At 53.8% G+C, this 25,196-nt stretch overlaps 1 protein-coding gene across 2 annotated transcripts in view; it reads right to left on the bottom strand.

Moving 5' to 3' along the window:
• The window catches only part of RXRA (retinoid X receptor alpha), a 103,681-nt gene that overhangs the window by 20,240 nt on the left and 58,245 nt on the right, over nucleotides 1-25,196 (bottom strand). For both annotated transcript variants that reach the window (XM_071817260.1, XM_065853910.2), the window contains 4 exons: nucleotides 15,019-15,284; nucleotides 10,733-10,883; nucleotides 9,949-10,128; nucleotides 592-761 (listed from right to left, as the gene is read on the bottom strand). In XM_071817260.1, coding sequence (XP_071673361.1) covers nucleotides 592-761; nucleotides 9,949-10,128; nucleotides 10,733-10,883; nucleotides 15,019-15,228 — 711 coding nt within the window. In that variant the 5' untranslated portion in view covers nucleotides 15,229-15,284. The remainder of the gene's footprint in view (nucleotides 1-591; nucleotides 762-9,948; nucleotides 10,129-10,732; nucleotides 10,884-15,018; nucleotides 15,285-25,196) is intronic.

Here is a 25,196-nt window from a genome sequence, read left to right as displayed (position 1 = left end):
GTTTACACAAGATCCTGTTAGAGCTTCAAGCAGGCCCAGTTATAATGCAAGCTTCTCAATGGGAAAGGAACTTGAAAGCAAACTTCTCCAGGTTTTCTCTTCTTAGAGCCAAGCAGTTGTAGAATTCTGCATCTGAAAACTCACACCCCAGTTTTACAGCTCTTATCTCTCCACACTTCAGCCACACAGGTCTGTTTATTGGCTTGATTGGACTCTGAGCTCTTCAGAGCCTGGAGTCTCTTCCTGCCTTTTAGCACTAAGGGCTGTTAACTAAAAATCACCCCTGTGAGCCCTTCTAATTATGCCTTGCAGTATCTGTTCCTTCGTTATGGCTGTGACACAGACAAGTACCGGTGCTGCGCAGGGGCAGAAGGGTTTGCTTGTCTCTTGTTTTCATCTAAGCTCACACACGGCATCTACAGCAGAGCTCGGAAGTTGCATTTCTCAGCTCTACTTATTTCTTTCCTGTAAGATAACCACTCTCTGAGCTGGGCTCACTGCTGTAGTCCTGCCAGGTCAGTCCTGAGACCCCATAAACCATCCCTGCTGCCCTGTGTGCCCGGGATGGGGACAAGGACAGAGCTGCCTTACCGAGCTCGGCGTCAAGCCCATATTTGCTTCAATGTACGTCTCTGTCTTTGGCTCCACGGCGAGTTCAGCTTCCAAGATCTTTTCCACGGGCATGTCCTCGTTAGCGCTACTTGTTGACTCCACCTCGTTCTCATTGCGGTCCTTCCCCCGCTGCCTCTCCTCCTGGACGGCTAAGGGGACAGAGAAGGGACAGTGTCAGCCTCGGGCTCCCGGACACGGTGTCACGGGCTGAGCTGGGACCCTGAAGCCCCACGGAGCTACAGGCATCACTTGGCCATGAAAACCTAAAGCATCCTCAGTCCTTGTGACCTGCAGGAGCACACACACATCTGATGCCTTGTTCTCACACCTGGTCTGTGCACCACTGTGGTCAGAGGCTCTCGGGTTTGGACAGTCCAAGGGGGTGTGAGGTTTGGGGAAGGCACCAGGCAGCTCTGGCCTGGGAGAGCTGCTCCGTGTGCCCTCCCCTGGGAGCACGGTGAGCAAGGCTCCTGTCACACGTGGCTTCTGTCGGGAAACTGCCCTTTCTGCAGAGGGAGAAGTCCTGGAAGCAAAAAGCTTAGAGATACACGATGAAAAGCAAAGGATGCTACACGGCGATTCACCACGGGAGAGGGAAATGGATGCGTACTGCTGCAGGGGAGGAAAACAAGGGGGTGAAGTGATAGCATTAGGGAATCCTAAATAAAAGACCAATTGGTCAGTTTAAAGCATAAATCCAGGGTTCAACCACCTTCTGAGCCTGCTAGTGCTGAATTTCCGAGGAGGTCACGTCATGGGTCCAGTTCCCTGGCCCCACAGCGATGCCAACGGCTGTCAGGAGGCTCCGCACAGGACAGTGTGACCGTGGGACAGGAGCGGGGACCTGCCGGCAGGCGCCCTATGCAAAGCACAGCTCTGTCTACGGGCAATTTCTAAACAGACAGGAGAGACCTGTCCCAAATCCTGTGTGGTAGGAATAATCTAGCCAGAGGCATGTCACACGCTGGTAAGTTAATGTCTGAACAGTACGTAGATGAAAAACGCTTATGAGATGCTAATAACATCATTATTATTAACGATCTCCCTTTGAAACCGGCACACAGGCTTTCCCTAAACCTGGGAAGCAGCTTTATACAGACAGTTACACGGGTAACTATCTCCTCAATCATCACCTTACACATCCTTAATCACATACTTCTCCACACACCGCTGTTTCCCACAGGACGTTTTAGCCCAGTCCAGCTGAGAACAGCCCAAGCAACAGGAGTTTCCATCACTCCTCAGGAGAGACAACTCCCTGAACTTAGCCAGCTCTTTGTTGGGGACTGAATGAGGCATTCAGTAACGCAGAAGGCATGCTATTTATTGACAATTATCCTAGCACTTTACCTCTCTGTTGAATTTGAAGCTGTCTCTGTGTTAAGAGAAAGCAGTAGGGGCACAGGTATGGTTCTAGGGAAAGCAGAGCCACTTGTAACACAGTCAGGCTTTTTAGGCGGTCACTGGGACCAGCTCTCCGCCAAGGGCAAAAATAAAACGCAGAATATAAAACCCAATTCTTAAAAACCAGGAAATTAAAACCCATGCCAAAAGAGCCCTATACGGACACCGATCCCATCAACCCAGCTCCATCCCAGCACGCAAGGGCTTGGGGCTGATTTCCACCGCCCCCCTCACGCAGCCACTGCCGTGTTGCCGTTTGCTGCACGTCAACAGCGTTCAGCCTCCTGCCATGTGAAAGCTGTTATGCAAAAAGCACGAGGTTGGTTTTTCTCTTCACAAACTGCTCTGAAGTTTACGGGCTGCAGAGGCTCCCGAGGCCCACACAGCTTGGTCTGCCCGAGTCAGGTAAGCTGCTGCTGTCGGAGCTCAGGTTGAGTCGCGGCTTTTGTCCATCTGGCTCTTGTCTGGCACGCATTCTTCACTTTTTCAAGCCAACGTAAAATCCTGCTTAAATTTCTCCCCCCACCCCTACTCCTGCTTCCTCAATCATCAAAAGGCTAGGAATTTCTGCTTAATGCCAACGTTTCTTCAACAGCACAGATGTGCCAAAACTCCTTGGGGCACATTAGAAGAGATAAAACACCTACTAAATAACAGAAAAGCCTAAGAGAAAGGCAAACCCTCAACAAATGGGATTTCACAAAATGACTTAAATGCCAAAGACCCGACGCGCAGCCACAACGGGTCTCAAGGATAAAGGTACAAAGCTTGGCGCCTTGCTCTGACATCAACCACCTGCACCAGTGGAAGGGGCGTTAGTCCAAAAAACACACCCCGGTCTGGGATGGATGCGGGGAAGCCATCGAGAGGAGCCCATGTCCTTGTCCTTCCACCTCACCGCTCGGGCTTCAGGTGAGAGATGATGAGATCCCCTCTTAGAACTGTGCTGTTCCCAATTATGCCGATTTTTCTCATCATGAGGGTGGCACAGCGATTGATCGACGGTGTGGCTCTATTTATCTTAAATGTAGGAGGCAAGGCAGGCATATTGCTTGCTGCAGCCCAAACAAGCCTCTCCAGGCAGGCAGAGCAGCCCCAAGCTGTGGTTACACCAGCTTTGTCTGCTGCACGTGTTCTCAGAGATGATGCTCTCCTCCGGGCTCATGGCTCTGCCAATGCTTTTCTTTTTCTTAGAGGAAGCTTGTATGGTTGAGACGTTTTCCAGTCCGATTTTCTTAACACAAGGGAAGCATTTAAACCTTGCAAACCACATGAGGAGAAAAAAAAGATGATGCAGTCAGAGGTCTGAGCGGCAGCCCGACCTCCTCCAGCTATGGCTCAGCTGAGCCAAGGACAGAAGCCCGTGTTCTCCACGGCACCTGATGAAGAGGCTCTCGTGCCATTCTGCTTCATTTGGCCTGTACTTGCCTAAGGCCAGTTGTTATAATTTTTCATCTCAAGCCTCTCCAGCCCATCTGCACATCCTCAGGCCATGGTACAGCAAGATACGGAGTGCCATGTGTCAAGACCACTTCTCGGTGACTTCTCTCTGTGTAAGAACCAAAATGTCTCATCCTGCGGATGCAGATGAGCCTCTGCTGCCCGAGTCTGAGGGCTGATGTGCAAAAATGCCAGAACCATCGGTGTGCACATCATCACCGGACACCTTGCCTTTGCTCGTGGTGCGGCATCTGACAGCTCCATCGGCGGGTTTGAGTCCATTGCAAAGTGAGCACCTGGGTGCCCAAACCAACCAGGGTGGTGGCTGCAGTTGAGTAATGAACCTTCCAGCAGCCAGAGAAGAACAAGCTGCTCGCTAAGGCTCTGGGGAGGACTTGGAGGACACTACTGAGCATCCCCAACTCCTGCCACCTATCACAAGCCTCATGATGAACGTCACAATGTCCCGGCTCTCTGAGCCATGTGAACAACCCTGCATCCCAAACCTCTGGTTAAACTTTCCTTTTTAAACCTCAGGCTTGTGCGAGAGAAACCAGATGTTGTGACCTGCAAAAAAATGTCAAGTGCATGCTTTGCATGCTCTGTTTTTAAAGCCTGGTCGAAGATGCAACGTGGGTCCCCAAGCTGTGGCACTGCCACCCTCGGCAGGCACCGAGCTCTGTGCCAGAGGAATGTTAACGAGGGGAAGAAGAGGCACAAAGGGGATGGGATTTTGAAGACAGAGGCTTTTCTGAGACTCTCATGGGTTGCAGCATCATTTGTTTGCTGGCAGCGAGCTGGATGCTACGGCAGCTCCTAATTACCACGTACCCTTCATTAATACAGATGAGCATTTGTTTCTGGGAGGAAAATCCATCCTTCCAGGAACAATGGCGTGGATGCCTGGCTGGGGTTTGTTTCTTTTAATGGGGGAGGAGGAGGAAGGATAATTCACTTCCACCAAAAACGGAGTTTCTTCTGGGGGGAAAATCCACCGATGCTCAGTATGGAACCTGTGGGCAAACAGAAAATGCGCTTTGTAGCCCTGGTTCTCCCATTCTTCTTAGGATGCTCTGATCCTCTCCTGCCTTCATCTCTTTTCCTCCTTGCCATTCTCCGGCAAATGCAGGGATCCACAGGACAAACAAGGATGATGATGCTTTCCAGAGCGCTCCAACATGGATGAATTTTGGGGAAGTGCCCCCACATGGCCAGGACACATCACCTGGAGAGCCCAGGGGCTCTGGTGGCCTCCAAGACCCAAACCTGCCCAGTCTTCCCTGAGCCTGCAAGTGGGTGGCTGTTTTATTTATGAAGTGTAGCGTGAAGAGTTATTGGGGATTTCTGTTTCACTAGCGGTGGAATTTATTGGGCTCCACTGCCTTTTTATGAAGCTACGTCTTAGCTGTGTATCATCGGCATCTTGAAGAGCTTATGCCTGAAGTACCTGTTTATATCAAAAATGGCGTGATATCTGAGGAAACTAATTCAGACGGTGTTTCTCCTGCTCTGCTTTCATATGTCTCCCTTTTTTTCAAAGATGCGGCTTCCTACTACTGCAAGAAACCTCAAAAGCTGAGATATAAGAAGTAATTGGTGGCGTTTTCTCCAACATTTTCAACTGAATCCTGCATTTTTCAAACATAGGCAAAATACTCCCGTGATGATAAAAAACCAAAGGTAACTCCAGTGAAATGGAGTGTTAAAAACCCAACTGAAACCTTTGCAGGCAGTCAGTCCACATGGGGAACGGCTCTGGAAAACAACAGCAAAAAATCACAAGCTCACTTCACTTTCAAAAGCCGGACACGGCAAAGTAAACAGCAACATCGCTAAAGCAATGGGAGAAAATCACAAACCAAGCTCTTTTTTTCAACCTAAGAGTATCTTTAAAAACAAAAAACAAACCCGGCATCATTTAACCAGTTGGTTTAAAGAGCAGCACTTTAAAAGGATATAAGAAACAAGCTCATTAAGCTGAAAGACATTTTCCGTTCCAAAATTACTACTAAAAATAACTGTGCTCTTGAACTCTGCCCCTTCACTGGGGTACGGCCACTTGCCTGTTTTCACGTTCACTTGGACGGTGGGTTAGGGACCTGAATTCCTGGTTTTCCTCCCCAGATTCCTCTTGCTCCTGTTGTGTTGGTGCAGGAGCTCAGCTCCAAGTCTGGGTTAAAACACAGGGAAACTTCGGTCCCTCTGTATGAAGCGGTTTATCTCAGCAGCTCCCTGGAGACACGGGGATGTCTCCGAGCTGCACGACAAACCCCTCCTAAGTTAAATCCCCCAGCTCAGCGACAGCACAAGTGAGAAAGGGAAAACCAACCCACAAACACAGGGCAAGAGGAAGAATTCTCTCAAGCTGGGAAGTTTAACGAAGTCTTGGAGTCAGAGATCAGGTGTGCAACCGGACAGATGTCCCAGATCCTTCAAGCATGACTGTGGATTGTAGACTCATAGAATCATTTCAGTTGGAAGAGACCCTCAGGATCACTGAGTCCAACCATAACCTAACTTAACTCTAGCACTAAACCGTGTCCCTAAGAACCTTGTCTAAATGCCTTTTAAGCCCCTCCAGGGATGATGATTCCACCATTTCCCTGGGCAGCCTGTTCCAATGTCTGACAACCCTTTCTTTGAAGAATTGTTTCCTAATATCCATAGCAGCTGCAGCCATACCCAGGCCACCACCGTTATGGTATCTATTCCCTGATTTAGGAACAATCTTGGGGTTCAGGCACGCAGCCCCCACCGGGGAGGACAGTGTTCTGGGCTCCAGGTGGGCTATGAGCTTCCCAGCAGATGCACCAGCATCCATTTCACCTCATCAGCACCAAACACCCGTTAGTGCTGCAGGCTGCAGTTCAGCTAGGGGTAGCTCCCAGTTACCCCCTATCCCCCAAAATAAGACAGGGTCTTATATTAATTTTTGCTCCAAAAGATGCTTACTTTTTTACATGCTGCCTGGACACTATTTAAATTGACTTTTTAAATGAACTGTAACTAGGGCTTATTTTTGGAGTAGGGCTTCTGAGCATCCTCAAAAATCCTGAAAAATCATGCTAGGGCTTATTTTTGGGGGAAGCAGGGTAATGAAGCGGGCAGGCCAGCAGATGCGATGGAGACAGGCTGGCTCCCGCGGGTGTCCGGAGGCAGCAGACGGAGCGGGGCCGGGCTGTGCCGGTTCCCAGCGCTGCTCCCTGCGCGCCGGCCAAGGGCGGCCGGCAGGAGCATGAGAAAGGGCTCCGCGCTGGTATTTCCTGCTCGCTCTGCGATCCGGCGCCGTTGCCAGCGATGGTGGGGCCGGGACCTCCTCACACGAGATAGCGCCGCAAGGCGAGGCCGTGGAGCTTGTGGTCTCTCCGATGAGCTCCTTCACCTCTGGAGTTAACCCCGGCTAACGGCATCACATGCAAGACACCTTTAGCCCGAGATCCTCAGTGTTTCCTTTCAGCTCTGCTTAACTCAAAGGCACTTTCCACTTTTTCCCTTTAAAAACCTAAGGCTATTGATACACAGACACCTTAGACCCTAATGAGTAACAGATCAAGCAGAGAGAGTTACGCTTCTGCATGCAAACAGCCTTCCCCACAATAATAATCCCTGCTGTAGTCAAGATTCCTGATGGTAATCTTAATTTTGTTGACTATCCGGTATTCAGTGGGAGACAGAGTACAAAAACCAAAGCCTCACACAGCTGGCAGTAATTCATAGGGGAAAAATGTTCCCAGTTGCTTATTTATTATAGCTGCAATACCTCAGAGTCCATGAGGCTCATTCAACATGAATGCAGCATCAGGGTCTATCTTAAACGTTTTTAACAGGGAGCAGCAAGCAGAGACACACGCACCAGAATGAATCTTCTGCTTCCACAGGCTTTCCCCTCTTTAAACCAAGACTGTCAGGACCAAACCCTTCCAGAGCTCCATCAGCTGCTCAAGAGGTCCTGTTATTTCACTCCTTTAAGCCAAGCTCTTAGCTATGTAAGAACCCTTTCCTTTGGGCACGGGTTTTTGGGGATGAAAGTGGCTCTTGCCTCCCTTCTTCCCAGCATCACTCTGCAGATCGCAGTTCTGCTCACACATGACACCTTTAACACTTATTCTCTCACCAGAGCTACAGCACTTAGTTTAGAGGGTTTTGCTGTAATTCCATCACAAACAAAAACCTTTGGGGTACAGGAGAGATACTTCCCCAGCAGGAATCTGCTATGCCTTTGTGTAGCTACAGATCACGTCTCCAGAGCAAGATATTTATTAGGGAAATGAGGCCCATTACTCTGGCTCTGTTACTTAAAAGATGCAACAGTTTACACTAGAAGATAAAAAGCCAGCTATGTTGTAAGGGGGTATTTAGGCAAAAGGAATTAGAAATGCAAGATTTAGCCCAAAACTGTTCCCCAAATCAGAGATGATGGGGAGGCAGTGGGGCTGGTATAAGGACAAGGACAATGCTCCTGGATGGCAGAGTGGATGTGCAGCAGCAGTGAGCTGGGATGGATGCAGTGGGAAAGACACCTTTTTATTGACACATCAGGTGGATATCACACACAAAACTCAAGAGCTGCTTAAAATCAAAGCTCAGCAAGACCCATCTTCTCACTCCGAGGTCTGGGACAACACCGGGATAACTCCACAGCTGCCATGAGACACTGTGAAGTTTTAGGTTTATAACAAGAGAGAGTTTTATTTGGGGACAAGAGTTTCCCTACATGGGGATTATATCCCAAATGCCTACTGACTGCCAAGGGCTTTCTGCCCTTCTCTGAAGCTGAATCAAAGCTCAGCCAGCGCTGCCTGAGTGCACTTCTAGAGTTATGAAGATCCCATCTGTCACACTTTTAAATAATTGGCCGATCGTTACGAATTCATTTGGTATTCATTGTGATAATGTTAATCAAGATGAATTAATAGAGTCCTCATACTGTACGCACCCCCTGGGGAATTCCACCACCATTTAGAAATTAATTAATGGACCTATAATTTTAGTGGTGCTGCCCATGCAATCACTGTTAATGGTAGGCACGGAGCAGGTACCCGATCACAGGGTGTCAGCGCAGGCTACGGAGTTTTAACGTTACTGCTGGTGTTGCCTTCCCTACAGACCCTGGCTGAGATGCTTCAGGGGTCTGAAAGGACAGCGGGTCTCCAGCTGCCGGTACAAGGCTCCCGAGGCCATGCCAAGGGTAACGGGATGCTCCGCAGGTATCTACACCTGCATTGCTCCCCTGAGAAGCAAGTGTTGCTGCTCAACACATAGGAGACTTCTTGGCTTCTCTTTAGTCTCCCAGGGTTGGAGATTTGACTTTCCTGTCACATATATCCTGTTTTTTCCAGCGCACTCCATGGCTCTGCCCATCTGCAAAGCAGCCAGGGCGATGCCTGCACTGTACCACTCATCTTTAGAGGCATTTTCTGACTGTCCTCACCTCTGCGTGTAAGACTCGAGGTTCTCTCTTTCCTACCAAGCTGGAAATGATGCAAATTGGACAAGAAAGGAGGCGAGGAAAGGGTAGAGGATGTGGAGCTGGGGGACACTGCAACTGCTCCGTGGTGATGGCTCCAAGGAGCAGCTTTTAGAAACCGTCTGTCAAACATGAATTGCTTTGGGTGAGCATGGAGAGGGGGCCTTGGGTAACCCCGTCGATGGAGCATGGCAGGGTCTGCTCAACACTCGGCACAGCTCCAGAGCTGCCCCGTTTAATCAAAGCTTCAGACAGGACTAAGTGCTCTTCAAAGAAACCCATGGGCTGGGGTGTTGCTCGCCATACCAAGCAACTCGGCAACGGATGGGTTTGGATGGGTTTATCGGCCGGTCAGGGAGGCGAGTGTGGCTGCGGAGATGTAAGGGGAGAAGGCAGCAGGGAGCTGAGCAGCACCACGGGGTCATTTTCACATCGCGTCTGGCAAAAGCCTGTTCTGCCAGCAGTTTAAAACAGACACAGTCAGCATTCAAAAAGAGCATTTAGAAGAGGCACTGCCAGGGAGCTTTGGATCCTAAATTTAAATTCCGGTAAGAGGAGGGATATCTTTTTACGAGACTGAATTTCTTCTTTCCTCCCAATGAGAAAAATAAAAATCTAGTGTTGCTACTGCTAGGGAACGTTACTGAGTTAGAGCAGCTGGTGCTCAGAGCCAATGCCCGAGCTCCGGACTCTGATAAGAAGGTCGATAATTCACCGAGTCTCCCTGCCCGTCCCGAGCGAGGTGTGCACCACAAACAGCTCACAGCTGCGACACACACAGGGGCCTCTCACCTCCCCATCCTCTGGGTACCACTCCAGGATTCACTGCTTTTTTGGAGGCCATGGCTGTGGCGCAAAAGCAAAACATAAATGAGAGCTGTGCATTGTTGGTGCCCTGGCGCAGGCAGTTTCACGCCGGTTTTGTTGCACGTGGTGCTGCCACGTTGCCAACAGGCAGGAGCTGCTGGAGCCTCCTAATGAAGGAAAGGTCCCTGCAGCACCCATGGGTGCTCTCTCCGTCTTACCTTCTCGCTTCATCCCCATCGCCAGACACTTCTGATAGCGGCAGTACTGGCAGCGGTTGCGCTGGCGCTTGTCGATCAAGCAGTCCTTGTTGTCGCGGCAGGTGTAGGTGAGGTCTTTCCGCACCGTGCGCTTGAAGAAGCCTTTGCAGCCCTCGCAGCTGTAAACCCCGTAATGTTTACCTGCGGGGGGAAGCGACTTGAGTTAAAAGGAGCCACAAGGACAGGCGACCCAGCCTGCTCAGCACCATGCACCTCCTCTTCCACCCCACAGCCCGACCAGCACAGGAGGTGTCCCTAAGGACCTCAGCAACTGGGCAAGGAGAGCACTTACAAAAAGCTTTAAAACAGCATGAGAATAAAGGGAATTAGCACATCTTTATCTCCCATGAGTGGAGAGACTCTGTTGAAGCACATCTCTTTATCTGGCGCTGTGTGACAAGACCAGTGCAGATCAAAGGATGGGTAGAGAGTGGGATGCTCACTAATGCCTTGTCTTCAAACTGCTTGAGGATGTTACACCAGCATTAAGCTGAGACCTGGGGTCTCCTGGCTTGGGTCAGAATCTGCTCCAGACCAGATGGGCTGGGGAAGGCTGGTCAATAAGGGACTTTTCATGCCCTCCTCTGAGGGCACAGGCTGCTCGTCTCCCAATGGAGAGTCCTCGCTGTGCTGCAGGGACCCCGGGAGCCACAAACCCCTCGCCACGCTCTCCCAGGGCACCCATATGTGAGCACAGCCCCAGCACGACGCTGCAAACCCCTCCTGGGACAGGCACCAGCCTCACCTGAAGATCTGTCCCCGCAGATGGCACATATGTGCTTGGTGAAGGAGGCCATCGTTCCTGAGGGATGTGCTGGCACTTTGAGGACTCCATTGAGCCCCAGGGGTGGCTTAATGTCTTCTGAGCTGCTGACAGGGTTCATGGGCGAGTTGAGCTGTCGAGAGAGAAGCACAGAGCTCAGTGAGGAGGCAGACATGGGGCAGGAGGGACAGGCAGGGGACAAGCTTCCAACGGGCACATGCACCGCTTAAAACACCCACCCACAAAGCCAAATCAAGAGGAAGATTTGGGCACATGTCTCTAGAGACCAAAGGCACAAGTGCTCAGCTGTTGCCCTGGCATAAAAGCCGGGGTGACTCTGAGCTGGCAGGGGCATGGCACCGGGTCTCGCTGCTGGCACCAGGGTGGAAGGAGCAGGGACACAGCGTGTCCCCCCACGCAGGGCTGACACCACCCGCCCCATGAAGGATGCTCCTGCATGATTTAAGGGGAGAGCGAGTTCCTCCTGCATCATCAGACCCTCACCCCGGTGCTTTAGCTTTGCAATTTATAGATTTCCTTTTAGCATTATCTCACCAAAGGAAAGCTTCACAGCAAATAAATAGATCCTGGATGCAACGGGGCCTGGCTTTCCAGAGCTGGTTGGGGTGGGACACTTCTCTGGGTGGACAGGGGACTGAAAATGGGTCACCTTGGGATGCAGCACCAGCCAGGAGCACTGCGGCTGTCCTGGGGACCAGCCTGCCAGGGACTGTCACACAGCCTCATCCCTGCCAACTTCTAAATCCAGGTTGGATATGCAGGATTTGTGCTGCGGTTTGTTGTGTTTCTCTTCCCTAGTCGAGAAACTCAGCAATTGCACTTGTCACAAATTAATTCGGGGAAGTCCCAGGGCTTGTGATCTGTCAATTAGAGGAGCGCAGCCGTTCCTCTGGCTTTAAAGTCTCCGGGCTGGTGGGGAATATTTGGCAGGCAGATGACTAATAACGGCAGAACAGAGCAAGGTAAACCCACCCTGGAGAAATGTGATGGATTTGCCTCCCTCTCCCGCCCTGCCTGTGCCAGATGATGAATCAAAGGCAGCTGGGACCTGGTGCCACCAAGGGACACGCTTTAGCTGCTGTTCAGTTATGCTGTGATAGGGCAGAAAAGCGAGGGACGAGCGGGTCACCAGACAAGTGCATCTCTTCGGGATGTGTGGGTCCCCAGGCACCGCGTTTCTCTCCGCGCTACCCTGCGAGCAGGGGCTGCCGGCACTGCGGCTGCGGGGACAGTGGATCCAGCCATTCCTCCCAGCGCGCTTTTTGGGAAAGGGATCCATTTCCCATGTGCAGCTGGTGGCTCTGGCTCCTGTTGTGCTGTGTCACCGGCCGCTGCCACATGGGAGCAAGGACAGGAGCCATCGGCTCCGTGCTGAATACAAGCGTTTCGCCACCGCTTCCCCCAGTCCCAGGAGCCCAGAGTCTGCACAAGCAGCCCCCCAAGAGCATCTAGCAGAGAAAGATGGGGTGAGCCCTAAGCCTGGCACCCAGGAGGGTGGGGGGGTCCCACCACCACCCCGTGCATCAGCAGGACATCCTGGAGGGAGCTGAGTCAGCCCCGGGTTGGGCTGGGGGAAGTCATTGGTTCCTCTCGCAGCAACAGCCCGAAACTTCAGCGGAGGCACCACGTGCACCCCGTGGTTCCCACACCCCCCCGGCGCCTGCCCTGCGCCTTCCCCTCCGCGCTGGCGGCCGCCGAGCGAAACCGGCAGCACGTGCAGGCAGGGAGGAGGCAGCGGCCCCCGCCTTGGCACAGAACTTCTGCTCCAGGGCTGGACAACTCAGCAAGAGAAGCGGGGACAAGGGAGGAACCAGCACTCTGCTTCCCCAGTGATGCTGGGACTCTGCGGCTCCTCTCCCTTCCCTGTTCAGTTCATTGCACCGGGGATCAAATCCTGTCCCTTCTGGCAAGCACAGATTTATTCCTCCCCCCATCCAAAAAAACCCACAAACAACCCATCTCCGGTCCCCCAGGCACCCTTACAAAGAACATTGTGCAAAGGCAGAGAGCGGCTCTGGAAAAGCCTAATCCCGCGTCTGATCTCTCCCCGCTCGCCCCAGGCACCCCAAGCTGCTGCCAGCGATGCCGGAGGCGGCTGCGCCAGCACAGCCCCACAAACCATGTGGAAAGTCCCTTCCTTTCAGCTCTTACTGAAAATCCTGCCTTTTTTTTTTCCTGTTTTTCCAGAGTTTTTAGTAGGAGGGTTTAAATATGTGCTAAATCCTAGTAAACAGCAGAGCTGCTGTGTCCAGCCTCGCAGTTCAGCTGGGACTGTGCTCAACACCACCAACCAGCCCTGCTTTCAGCCATTCCTGCCCCGCACCCCTCACCCGTTGGCACCAGCACCCTGTCCCTGAGGGGGCCTGGGGGCTCCCTGGGTGCTGGGGTGCCATGGCAGGACACCCTGATTTTGGGGCTGGATTTGGAAGCTGTGTGAGGTCCTGGAAAATGCACAGTGCTGGAGGGAGGGTGCTCTGAGCATCCTCTGGTGCCGGCATCAAGTGCTACTGGCTCCTCACCTCACCCGGACCAAACAGGAGAGGGAAAGCGCCCTGGCTTTTGGGAGCCTGATGGCTCCTTTGCACCCCAGCACCGGCAGGAGCTTGGGGAGGATGGGACCCACCCCATGGAACCCACCGCACCCTCCTGCACCCCGTGCCCTTCTGCTCTGCTGGCCTTCCAGAGGCGACGAGGCGTGGGCTGATGGCAAGTGGCATCTGCCATCTGATTCAAACCACCTTCCATCAGTGCCACCCCGCCCGGCGATGGGGGCCGCATGCCTCATTACCCCCAGCGCTTTGCCGACCGGTGCAGCGGCGCGGGGGTCTGTGCTCCCCTCCGAGCATCGGCCCCAGCGCCTGCACCCTCCTCCTCCTCCTGCACTCCTCTGCGGGCCCAGGTAGGCGCCTCTGCCCGCTGCAGGGACAGGGACGGGGACCTAATGGGCCCAGACAGGGACCAGATGGTAGGAGCCATTAGGCTGACGACCTCCTCGCTGTCACCTCTAGGAAAACCACTTACGACAATTCCCCGAGCAAGGGACGGGCGCTCGCACCGCGCCGAGAGGGCTGGAGCCACCGCGCTCCCCAGCACCGTCTGACCACGCTCTCAATTCCCCTTTCTGCCCTGTGGCTGCATTTTATTTCGGTTCCCCTGGCTCGCCGGTCCCTAAAGCAAACGGTGCCTTAGAATTGATGCTGGGGGTGCATCACCCCTTCCCGATTTCCTCCCAGGCTCGTGGCTCACGCCTGTGTTGCTTCACATCCCCGCTCCCACTCCTTCCCCACCATTTCTGCACTCTCGCTGCTAATTTTGCTCTGGCTGCTCGTTCCCAGGCACCGTTTCAGTTCCCCTTCTCAGCCACGGGACGGGAGGTGGCATTTCTACCCTGCTCCTCTCCCATGCCGGGGAGCGGGACCCAGCTGCACCGGCTGTCCCCACACATCTATGGGGTGTCATGGGCTGGATCCTGCATGGGAAAAGCCCATCAAAAAGCAAATAAAGCTGCCACCCCTCCAGCCAGCACAGGGTCCCTGGGGAGCTGCCTGGGTGTGCCCAGGACAGGGCTCAGCAGAGCCCTCCCCAGCCCCAGGGTAGGAAGACCTGTTATCTCTGGAAATAAATCAGCCCAATATTTAAAAATAAAGGTGCTGGCAGGTGCTCGACTCTCAGAGAGGGCCTGGAATAAATAAACCCGCAGCGAGTGGCAGGTGGTGGCCAATTCCTTAATCTGCCCTTTTACTAAACATATACCGTGCGAGCAGCCAGCAACAGGTGGCAGGGGCTGGTCAGCGCACCCCGATCTTGCTATTTTTAAAAAGAGCTTATCTCTCCCTTCTTGGAGGTTTTTTTACATAATCTTCAGGCAGTGAATGCCAGTCCTTCCCTTGTGAGGAGCAAGCAGCCCTGCCGGAGAGGGGCAATGGGCAAGGGGACCCCTTGGCACACGTTATGGGGGCACTGGTCCCCTCTCACCCCCAGCCTGGGGATGGACATGGCAGGACTGGAGGGGACAAGCAATGGGAGATGATGGATGGTCGTGCTCAGGAGGCACTGGTCTCCCATGCCTCTGACTTAATTTCCCCCTTGGGCTTCTGCTTTTTGCCTCCCTTCACTGCCCGCAATGTGGTTTATCTCCCTGGTTTGCAGCAGGGAGATCAGAGCTGGTTTTGGACTGAGAAACACCCAGAGGTGGCTGATCCTCAGCTAAACAAGCAGCAGCAGCATCGCCACCACCTTCACCTTACCTGTGGGCTGCTGGTGCCAAATCCCAGGCTGGGGGTGGAGGGGACGGACATCGAGTGCGGTCCCATGGGGGAGCTGATGACGGAGAACGGAGGTCCCATGCCATTGATGGGCGAGCTCAGGGTGCTGATGGGCGAGTGTAGCTGGCCCGGGGAGCCCAGCGAGGAGCCGATGCCCGGCCCGATGGACGGGTGGAGGGATGGGGTGGCCATGGGTCCCCGGCTCGTGGGAGAGTTCAGGGACGTGGAATTCACTTGGTTGGAGAAATCTGTAAGAGAAGAGAGAGAGAACTGGGGTTGAGTCTCCCATCTCGGACAGGCTCCGGCACATCGCCGCAGCAAGCCTGGAGCAGCAGCCCCCCCGAAATTCCCAATGCATCCTCCATCTTTCAAAACCACTTTCTGCTAGAGTACCCACACAGGCGTTACGACAAGCTCTGAGGGCACTTCCACCTCAAGAGCCACTTCTCAATGCTCTCCTCCATCTCACCCGCCATACCCCGGCTCTAAACTCTGCCATGGACGCAGCATCGCTGCTCGGGTTGATGCACAGATCAAAATTCCACTTTGGGAGCAGATGCCCTTTGTGCTCCAGGATAACACGGATTTATTGCAGGGCCAGGCCACGCATGGGGAGCGTGAAAGAGCAGCACCCGCGGAGCTGCGTGCTGCAGGGGGGTGGTTTGATGGCGAGAGCGTTTGCGCATGGCACGTGTGGGTTGTGTGTCCATCCAGGGCACAAGTCCGCAATGGGGAAGGCAAGGAGGAGCACGCCTGCCTGCTGCACGGGCAGCAGGGGGGCAGATTTCCTCAGGGGGGACAGATTTCTGCAGGGGGACAGATATCTACAGGGGGACAGATATCTGCAGGGGGACAGATATCTACAGGGGGACAGATATCTGCAGGGGGACAGATTTCTGCAGGGGGGGACAGATTTCTGCGGGGGGGGCAGATTTCTGCAGGCAGCCATGGTCATGCTGCCTCTGCCTGCGCCCCAGCAGCTCTGCTGTCCCAGGGGAGCGGGAGGAGGGGGGCGGGAAGGGGGGGTTTAAAAATAGACTCTGATTCTCCCAAGAGGAGACATGGAGCCATTCCTGGCACATTTCCTCCTCATCCTGTCACGCTGCTTGCAAAACAATCCCGAGCGAGGAAGGGGCTGGCTCGTGGCCCCCGGGCGAGCTGCAAGCAGGAGCTGCCGGAAGGCGGCGGGGCGGACGGGCAGGGGCCCCGCAGCATCGCCACCGCTCACCCCAGCACCCGCTGGGACCCCCCTAGCTCACACCAGCAAACATTGGTCCAGAGACGGGCAGCCACTGACTTCGTCACTTGGCCAGGGGCTGTTCACTGTGGGGTATGGGAGCCACAGCTTTTGGGTAGTTAACTAAATTCTGGGCAATACTGTCACCTGCATGGGGTTGGCTGTCTCCCCAGGATTCTGGAGCAATTAGCACGTGAATGTTACAGAGTGGGAAACACGCTTGCTGAACCCACAGCAAGCCCAATCCCAGCAGTATTCCCCAGACATCACCCATACCAGTGGGGAAAGCCCAGAATAAGGCAGCAAAGGCCCAGCAAGGTAGTGATGCTCCTCTCCCATCACTGCACCCAGCATCGCATCACTGCACCCAGCATCCCATCGCTGCACCCAGCATCCCATGCACCCAGCATCCTATCACTGCATTGTTGCATGGATGCAAAAATGGGGATTAGGCTCCAAAGCTGGGACGTGTACAGCTCCCTCTGCATGGGTGTGCTGTCCCATCTGAGACAGGCAGAGGGGACATGTGTCCAGACCCTGAGCTCCATCCAGGTGCCACCATCAATACCAAAACCGGCACCGCCAGCCCTAGCAGGCGTCCCTGTGGCCATGGCGGAGGATGAGCATCCCTGTCCCTGGGGGACCAGCCTCGCATCATCTCTCGCAGGATGTTGATATAAAACAACCAACGGCCACCACGTCACCCGCAGCTGAGGGACGTGCGGGCAGCACAACAGGAACCCCAGGAAATCCCTCGAGGCTTCGGGGTCTGCTCCTGGGGTTCGGCACAGCGGGATTGTGCTTCCCGGCTCTCTGCTTTTTGGTGTCTTTACAGGGCTGGGAGGAGGAGCAGGGCTGGGTGCTGTCATGTGCTCTGGGGATGCAGGATGTGCCCATCACCACCCCAGGTCCAAGGGGAAAGGCAGGAGCTCATTCTGCAGCACCCATGTGTCTGGGTCCGGGGTCTGGGCCAGCATTTCTCTGCTGGATCTCCAGAAACACCCGCCAGCCATGGACACCATCCAGGGATGCGCTGGATCCCTGGCCACGGGAAACAGGCACTTGACCTGCCGGCAAAGGGAAGGCAGCGAAGCACAGTCCTTCCTTTAAAAGATGCTGAATATCGAAGGCAGGAGAGGTCACAGGCAGGTTACTGGCAACCGGCCCTTGCCTACTCAAGCACATCAGAAAGCAAAGCACAGCAGGGCTGCCACCTCTCCCAAAATACCCATCCCCGGGTACCACGGGAACCCCCCAGCCCCGGGCACCCCACACCGGCCCCCCTCACCCATCCTGTTTACAGTTTTGCCTTCCCAGCAGACACATTCCGCAGCACCCAGAGAGGAACTGGGTGTGTGTGGCCGGGCTGGTCTGGGGAAAATAATTCAGACAACAACAAGAAAAAAGAAAGGAGGCAAGAGGAGGAGTAACCTTGCACTGAACAGGCTGGTTGGGGAGAAGTGTGTGTAGGCACGGACACACATTTGGGTGTGTTTTCACCCAAAACCCTTGGCCAAATGCTCTGAAGTCTGAACCAGACCTGAACTCCTTCAGAGCATCACGTCTCGCCTGTTCAAAACAACTCTTTGGCCACCGGGAAGTTTCCACTCCTCATCCAAACGCAGCAGCAATGGGAAATATTTACCTCCAACCAACTGGCAAATATGGAAAAGGGTTTGATTTTTGTTTGTTCTCGCTTAGCAAAATCCAGAGTCCACCTCTGGCACCTCAGACGGATGTTGCTGGTGCTTAGGGGACTTGAGGAAAATACTGACTCGAGGTGGAGAGACAGGGATCTGGAGCTGGACATGAGAAGTTCGCCATCCTCGCTCATCACAAGCATCCTATAGGGCTTTAAATGCTAAAGGAGTGCCATAAAAATTAATTTAAACAGGAAAAAAAAAGCCTAGATTGAGGAAATATCCTTAATAGAAACAAATAAACCCCTAAACTGATGAATACCACTTGGACTGCAGCAAACAGAGGAGGTATTTTCCCAAACGCATTTTCGGTTCAAGCTGTGTGAGACTTCATTTTTCCTGTGCAGTTTTGCCATTTAAAGCTGTTGTGTGTGACTATCTCTTGACCGAAATAAACTCTGCCTGTTTCTAGATTGAAAAAAAAAAAGTTCTCAAAGCATTTCCCCTCTCGCCGCACCCATAAATTGCAGCTATTTTCTCTGTGTGTCCTTTGTTTAAACACAACGACCTCTATATATCTTATAAGATGCCCCATGGCAGTTGGGAGATGGGAAACGAGAGCTCTTCAGCAGCTAAGGAATTTGCAATGAAGCGCTTTTTCTTCCTCTAAACTACGAACGCGCAAGCCACAGAATTGGGATGTGAATTTTTTTCCCAAAGAGTAAAGATGTTTGGGGCAGGGCCACGTGATCCATCTCGAGCGATGGAGTCATTTTGGCCATGGGGGTGTGCGTGCTTTCGGCTCTCCTCCGCGGTTAGGAACACGCTTCAGCTCGAACCATCGCACGGAGACCAGAGCCAGCGGGTTTTGATCTGGCCTTGAGATAAGGAGTCTTGTTTTTCTGGCAGGGTGCTCAGCGCTACCTTAGCTGATACACGTCCTTGCAAGATCTCTTTTGGAGGACATCATCTCTGCAGGTGGGGAAACTGAGGCACGGGCAATGTCCCCGAACACGGAGCAGACACAGATGGCAGGACACAGGCTCCCGTCACCTTCACCAAGGTTACATAGGAAATCGGAGCCAAAGCTGTGAATAGATCCTGGCTATTGCAAGACCCAGCCTAGCATCTTGACTACTGAATCAACCTTCCCCATAGTTTTTACATTTTCCCTGCTGCTGGCTCCGTGACAGACACCGCTCTTCTACTTTTATTAATTTTCAAAAAGGGAGCAAAACATTTTTATAAAACATTTGTCCCCATTCCCATCCGGCTCCATCAGACGCTCAGCCCAAATGTCCCTGGGCAGCCTCACTGCTATTTTCCATCCCCTTGGCATTCTTGGGGCCAACAGCAGAAACCTCCAGCTTGGACCAGCAAACATCCACATCTGGATGCAGGTTAGAGCCCCCGGGGAGCTGCGGTTGCTGAAACCACCCAACCACGCCACCAGCCCTCGCAATAATTCCCTCTTGCATTTTATCATCCAGTGCTTGGGACTCTCCAAGTGTTGCTGCTTGGCCGGGGTAGCAGCCGAAGAGCTATAAACAGCTTTTGCTGATACGGCAATATCAAGAAGGGCTATGATTTTAACATTTCTAGACCACAAAGTGTCCCAGAGCAGTAACAATTACAACAGCAAGAGGTGCTTTTTTTTTCCCAGGACAGCTCATTTGTACCAGAATAAACTGTACCAGCATAAGCTTTCACCAGTATAATCTTCATTTATGCTTAAGAGGCTTTGCCAGTAAAACTACAGTGACCCAGCTCTGCTGGAAACCCTTTTCTCGCATATCCAGGGAGTTTACTCAGCAGCTCGGTGGCTCGGCAGCCGCTTCTGCGAGAGGGGAAGCTCCACAAAAACATATCACAAGGCATAAAAAGGTATCTAGAAGGCACCAAAAGGCTCCTGGACTTGCACTTTTTTGCAGCTGAGGAGGGTTGCAGACCTGGGGCAAAACCCTACAGCCCATCTGCGAGGGATCGGGGGGTTTGCGGGCACCCCACGCACCCGCCCCGACGCCAGCCGAGATTCGGAAAGCCGCCCGCACCCCCACTCTTCCGCTTTTTTTTCTCAGCACCTCTTCCTCCTTAATCAGAAAGCAGATCAATTCTGAGTATTAAACAGCAGGAAATTCTAAATTTGGGTTGCCACTCCCTTCCTTAAGTCGGCTCTCCGCGCTGGGGCTGTGCAGAAGTGTGGGGCCGCGTTTGGAGGGGATGGGGACCAGCAGCTGAGATTGGGCTCTCGGAAACCTCCTCCTCCTTCTCCGCTCTCAAGCGGCACTTTGGTTTTGATGAGGTTCAAAACTCCTGACACCCAAATGCACGTGAATCTGCATTTAAACGCAGCACACCGAGAGCACTGCTCCTTTTGGTGGTGTTTCCCTAAATAGCAGTGAGAATCCCTGTCCATTCGCTGCCATTCCTCAAAAGCAGTGCAGAAATCTCCCTGTGTGCTTTCCACCGAGGAACCTCCTATCCCACCTCCCAGCAACCCAAAGCAAACAACCCGCACCCACTGACACAGCGGGATGCTGAGAGCAGCGGGCAGGACGCGAATCTGGGCAGGACACAAGGGTCTGACCAAAGTTTTCACTTGAAAATTGCCATGGGAATACAGTGACCACAAGAGGTCAGGTCCTCACTTTTGTCCTTGATCAAAAACTGAACGACGAGTATATTTACAGTGGATGAATTTAAATAGCCGTTGGCCTACAGTCTTGAGTAAGTTTGCTCTCAGTTTTCACCAGCACAACCGAGAACTGAAGCGAAGGACGGAGCAAGAGCTGCCTCTGCCCCTTCCATCGCTGGCTACAGCCGTGGTCCAAGAAACAAGTATCACCTTGTGTCCCAACCGCATTAAACTGCATTTATAGCACTTTGCCCAGTGAGGAAAGACAACTGATTTCCTTAAATCACCCAGGTGCCAGGCACGCGGCAGAGGGAACCCTGAGATGTCTGAAGATGCACCTGTATGTTATCCATACATCCCCGCTGAGTATCACTGCCCCAGCGATAGGCAAAAGGGTGTAGGAGCACTGAGCTGCAGTGTGATCAAACACATCAGTGCCAAGTAGCTGTTATCACCAAAAAGGTAACTCAAATTGCTTTTCTTTTTACATTTCTGAACTTGAGTACAAAGACAAACCCAAGAATGTCCCTCTCTGACCCCCCCCGAGTTTGCTCAGAGGACAGCACACAGAAACCTGTCTTTTTGCCAGCATTTAAAAACCACCACGTGCGTTTTCTCTTAGGCTGTCTCAAGGTCTGGGAGAGTTTCTTCAGTCACGCTTAACACTTTCCCCCGAGAAAGTGGTGGTTTGAGCCACGCGGGAATGGTGAGAAACCCCATTTCAGCTGCTTTCTGCTCCGGGTGGGTTCTTCCTCCCGCTGGGTTTCACTTTGACCAAACTAAAACCTCAAAGCCACACAATTTCTCACCCCCAGCTCTCTTGGCTCGGCCACCACCAAACCCAGCCAGGAGCTCAGTCACCTTTTGGGGCTTCCAGCCCGGCATCAGGTTCCCCCCTTCCAGGGGGTTTTCTCAACGGGAGGAAAATTCAGCAGCATCCCTCTGTGTGCTGTCGGTCCAGCCCCTTGCAGGCAATCGACTGCTGCCTCCTGCCAGGATTCCACCTTACGGGGTTGATGGGCCGTGGCGTGAGATGACAATGCCCACAAGCAGCTTTTCCACGGCGCTCTGCACGCCAACCCAGCCCGAGCCCCCACCGCCGCAGCTCAGGGAAACCTCTGCTGTCCGCCCAGAAGATGAAGGGGAAGAAGAAATGCCAAAGCATCCCACCAGCAGGCCATGGACAGGGCGGGTGTGGGCTCTCCAAAGCGGTACCCACCCCAAACGTCACGGCAGTGCCACTCGGAGCGGGCAGCATGCCCACCCCAGGCCTGAGCTGGGACACCTCTGTTCCTGCAGCTCCAACACCCCTTCTCCATCTCTATTCTATTTTCTCCTCCATGTTCCAGATGCATGTTTACAGATAACATTAGTTCTCCCCAGCACCAAGGGGAAGGACAACCGTGTGGTCGCAGCTCTGGGCTTGGGCTGGCAAGGGCTGGTATTTGGGGGTCTCTCCCCAGGCAACCGGTGTGGCTGACCATGCGCTCCCCGTTTTTTGGCACCCCGGTTTAAAGCACCACAGGGTCCCCTTTGGGAGATGTTCACCCCTAACCCACCCATCATTTGCGAGAGCCTGGATGCCCAGAGCTCTGGTGAACCCCCACCACACCAAAAACCCACCCACACCAAACACTGGTCTGCTTCTGCCTGATGCTTCAGGGTTAGCATGGAGGGCTAAAGCACAGACTCCATACCGGGGCTGAACAAGCGTGCTCAGCTCTGGCACGGCGGCTTTTTTTTTGCCTTGAAAACCCCATTCCGCCCTCTCAGGAGCCCTGTAACAGCACAGCCCGCCCCGCAGCCCCTGCAGAGCCGCACGCCTCTGCTGGGGCTATTCCCGTCCCCGAGGGGGAAGGACTCAAAGAGGAATTTTCCAGAAGCTGCTCTCCCGCAAGCCGCCGTGCCACCGGAGGAAACGCTTGCGAACGCCTCTTCCTCCGCCGGCACCCCCGGCGTCCCACCCCGCGCACACCCCATCGCCCACCATGTCCCCCACCCACGCAGGACCCCCCTACCCATGTTCTTTTGGATTTGCATCTCCCCAGCACACGGGGCAGCCTCTGAGCCCCCCCTTGGCCAGAGCTGGGGTGGTGGGTGGAGAAGGCAAAAGCAGGAAGCGTGAGCAAGAGGGAGAATGTGACATATGGAAAGTGTGAGGAGCCCCTCGGAGAGGAGGGAAAGGCAAAAACCAAAGGCAAAAGCAAAGGCAAGCCCAGGGGAGGCTCCCCCCAGCCTGGCAGGGGAGGGTGGAGGGGGAGGGTGCACCCAGGCAAACAAGGATTCTGCTGATAAAGCAAATGTGACTCAATCACACGCTTGTGCAAAGATGTCACAACAGTCCGGAGAAATTACAGGCTCCTATTTCATCCCTCAAGGGCCAGCGCTGTCCTTGCTCGTACAATACGCTCTGTTCTGCTGTCAGCGGCTCAGCGACTGCCCCTAATTTACTGGCTGGGAACCCGCTGCAGGGACCGGCAATAATCGGTGCCGTGTGGAGCTGCTGCCAGGGCTCCTGGGCTGGCAGCGGGGCTGGGGGCGTCCGCTCACAGACTCAAAATGTGGTGGCTCTTCTCAGCTCGTGCCACTGCAGCCAGAAGCAGCCCAATGTGGGTGCTCGCTGTCCCCAGTGATAATGGGACAGAGGCAGCTGCCCCCAGCCCAGCTCTCTGCCCCAAACTTGGGAGAACTAGGAACCCACCGGGCAAACCTTGCTTTGGGGGTTGCATCTCTCCATCTTCTAGGGTGCACCTCCAAAAAGAGAGGTTTGGGAGACCTAGACCTCACTGCCAAAGCACAAGAGATGACCCCTCATCACTGCCACCGTCCCATGCCTAAAAACAGCCAGGAGCAAACCAGGCCATGCTGAGTGGGAACTTGTACCTGCTGGCACCCTTCCAGCCTCCAAAGAACATCCGTGAAGCCAAAACAGCAGCAAAAGATGCCAAAGGAGCAGAAGATGCTCTCTCTTTTCTGCAAAGATGGAAGGGCTGCACCCAGGGATCCTTTCAGCCCTCACCAGCGTGGGCACATGGTGGTGGTGGCACCTGGGTCCATCCTGTCCCATCCTGAGCTCTGCTCGGAGCTCCTCATCCTCCCAGCAAACGCCAGCCTGCGTGGCCTCCCCGGCTCCATCCCCTTCCCCGAAAGGAGCACGGCGAGCGCAAAAGCGCAGTGGTCCCGCAGGTTGCTGAAGCTCATTATGGCCTTTTAATTACATTCAATTGCAGTTTTATGGGCTTACGGGCAAATTGGAAGTGATCTAATTGCCCTTGAGGGGGTGCTACGCTCTGAGCTATGAAAAACCAAGCAGGATCCAGCGAGATGCAAAGGGAGCATGGAAGCATTAGGCTCGCTCCAGCAGAAAGAGAAGTTTCATCTCACAATGAAGCTCCCCCAGGACCTCACAGTAATGAGCAGCACACGTGGCATGTGCCGGGTCCACCGCTGAACCTGGATCGCACTGTCCCACCATCCCAGAGCATCCCACCCAATGCCCCCCAGCACCCGGGTACTGTTTCCACACTGGGCTCCAGGGGGAATGGCTCGCATGGCTTCAAAAAGTCCAACACTATGTGTGCAGGATCCACCTGATGGGACAAGCTCCATCCTCGGGACCTGAGGTGGCAGCAGGAGGTGACACCGGGAGGATATGGCTGTGTATTGCTGAGCCCCTTCTGCTTCTGGCTTCCAGGAACAACCCACAAACCGGCCAGGCGGATTATATTATGGTGTTGTGTGCGTGCATTAATCCAGATTTGAGATAATTACAGTCATTCACTTGGCATAATGGGCTTTAATTGACCCAACGTAGCGGGTGCTGGTGCTCACCGCCAGCATGCAGCTGGCATCCTACACCATGGCCAGCAAAAGGCAACACTGCTAACTGGTTATGGAAGTTATGGAAGCTCTCCTTAGGGGACGCTGGACCTGACTGCAAGGCCACATTGGTCTTCCCATCTCCCAGACGAGACCCAGCGGGCCTGGAATGAGCACAACGTGTCCTCTGGTAAGGTGACATCTCATGAGCATCCAAGTGCGATGAGACATCTCTCCAGAGGGCTTTTGCTGCTGGGAGAAAGGGCAGCCCACGGGAACACCATTTTCCAGGTATCCTTGCAAAAATGCCCACCTTCCAGCCCATGCTGACCAGTAGGTTGGCCAACAGACCCTTGGAGGTCCCTTCCCACCAGTACTTCTGTGCTTTAAAGCACACAGAGCTGGAAACCCCGATGGACAAAGCATCCTGGGGTCACAAAACAGCCACCCCATCTCATCTCAGCTCCTTCCCGCATCTCCTCCTCCTTGAGGACAAACCACCCACTTTGTGCACCACAGCTGGAGGTCTAGGAGAAGGGGTCTGGGAAGTGGGTGCCTACGTGCTGCAGGAAGGCGCCCAACAAGATAGGGAAGGCAGCTGCCAGAGCCAGGTCACCTTCCATAAAAGCTGTTTCCCCCTGCAAACTAGACGGCACGCACCATTTTTCAAGAGAAAGCAGCTGCCTCCAGTCTTACATGACCCCCTAGGGTTCAATCACACACGCTGGGTGGGAGGGAAGGTCTAAGCCCCCTCGACACGTGTGGCCAGAGGGATGGGCAGGCTTGGTCGGTGGGTTGCTCCCCCTTCCCAGGGCAGAGGAAGGCTTAG

This window comes from Patagioenas fasciata, chromosome 20, assembly GCF_037038585.1.
Source record: "Patagioenas fasciata isolate bPatFas1 chromosome 20, bPatFas1.hap1, whole genome shotgun sequence".
Classification (NCBI taxonomy): domain Eukaryota; kingdom Metazoa; phylum Chordata; class Aves; order Columbiformes; family Columbidae; genus Patagioenas; species Patagioenas fasciata.
The sequence above is the reverse complement of the archived record's forward strand: the minus strand, read 5'-3'. Positions and strand labels throughout refer to the sequence as shown.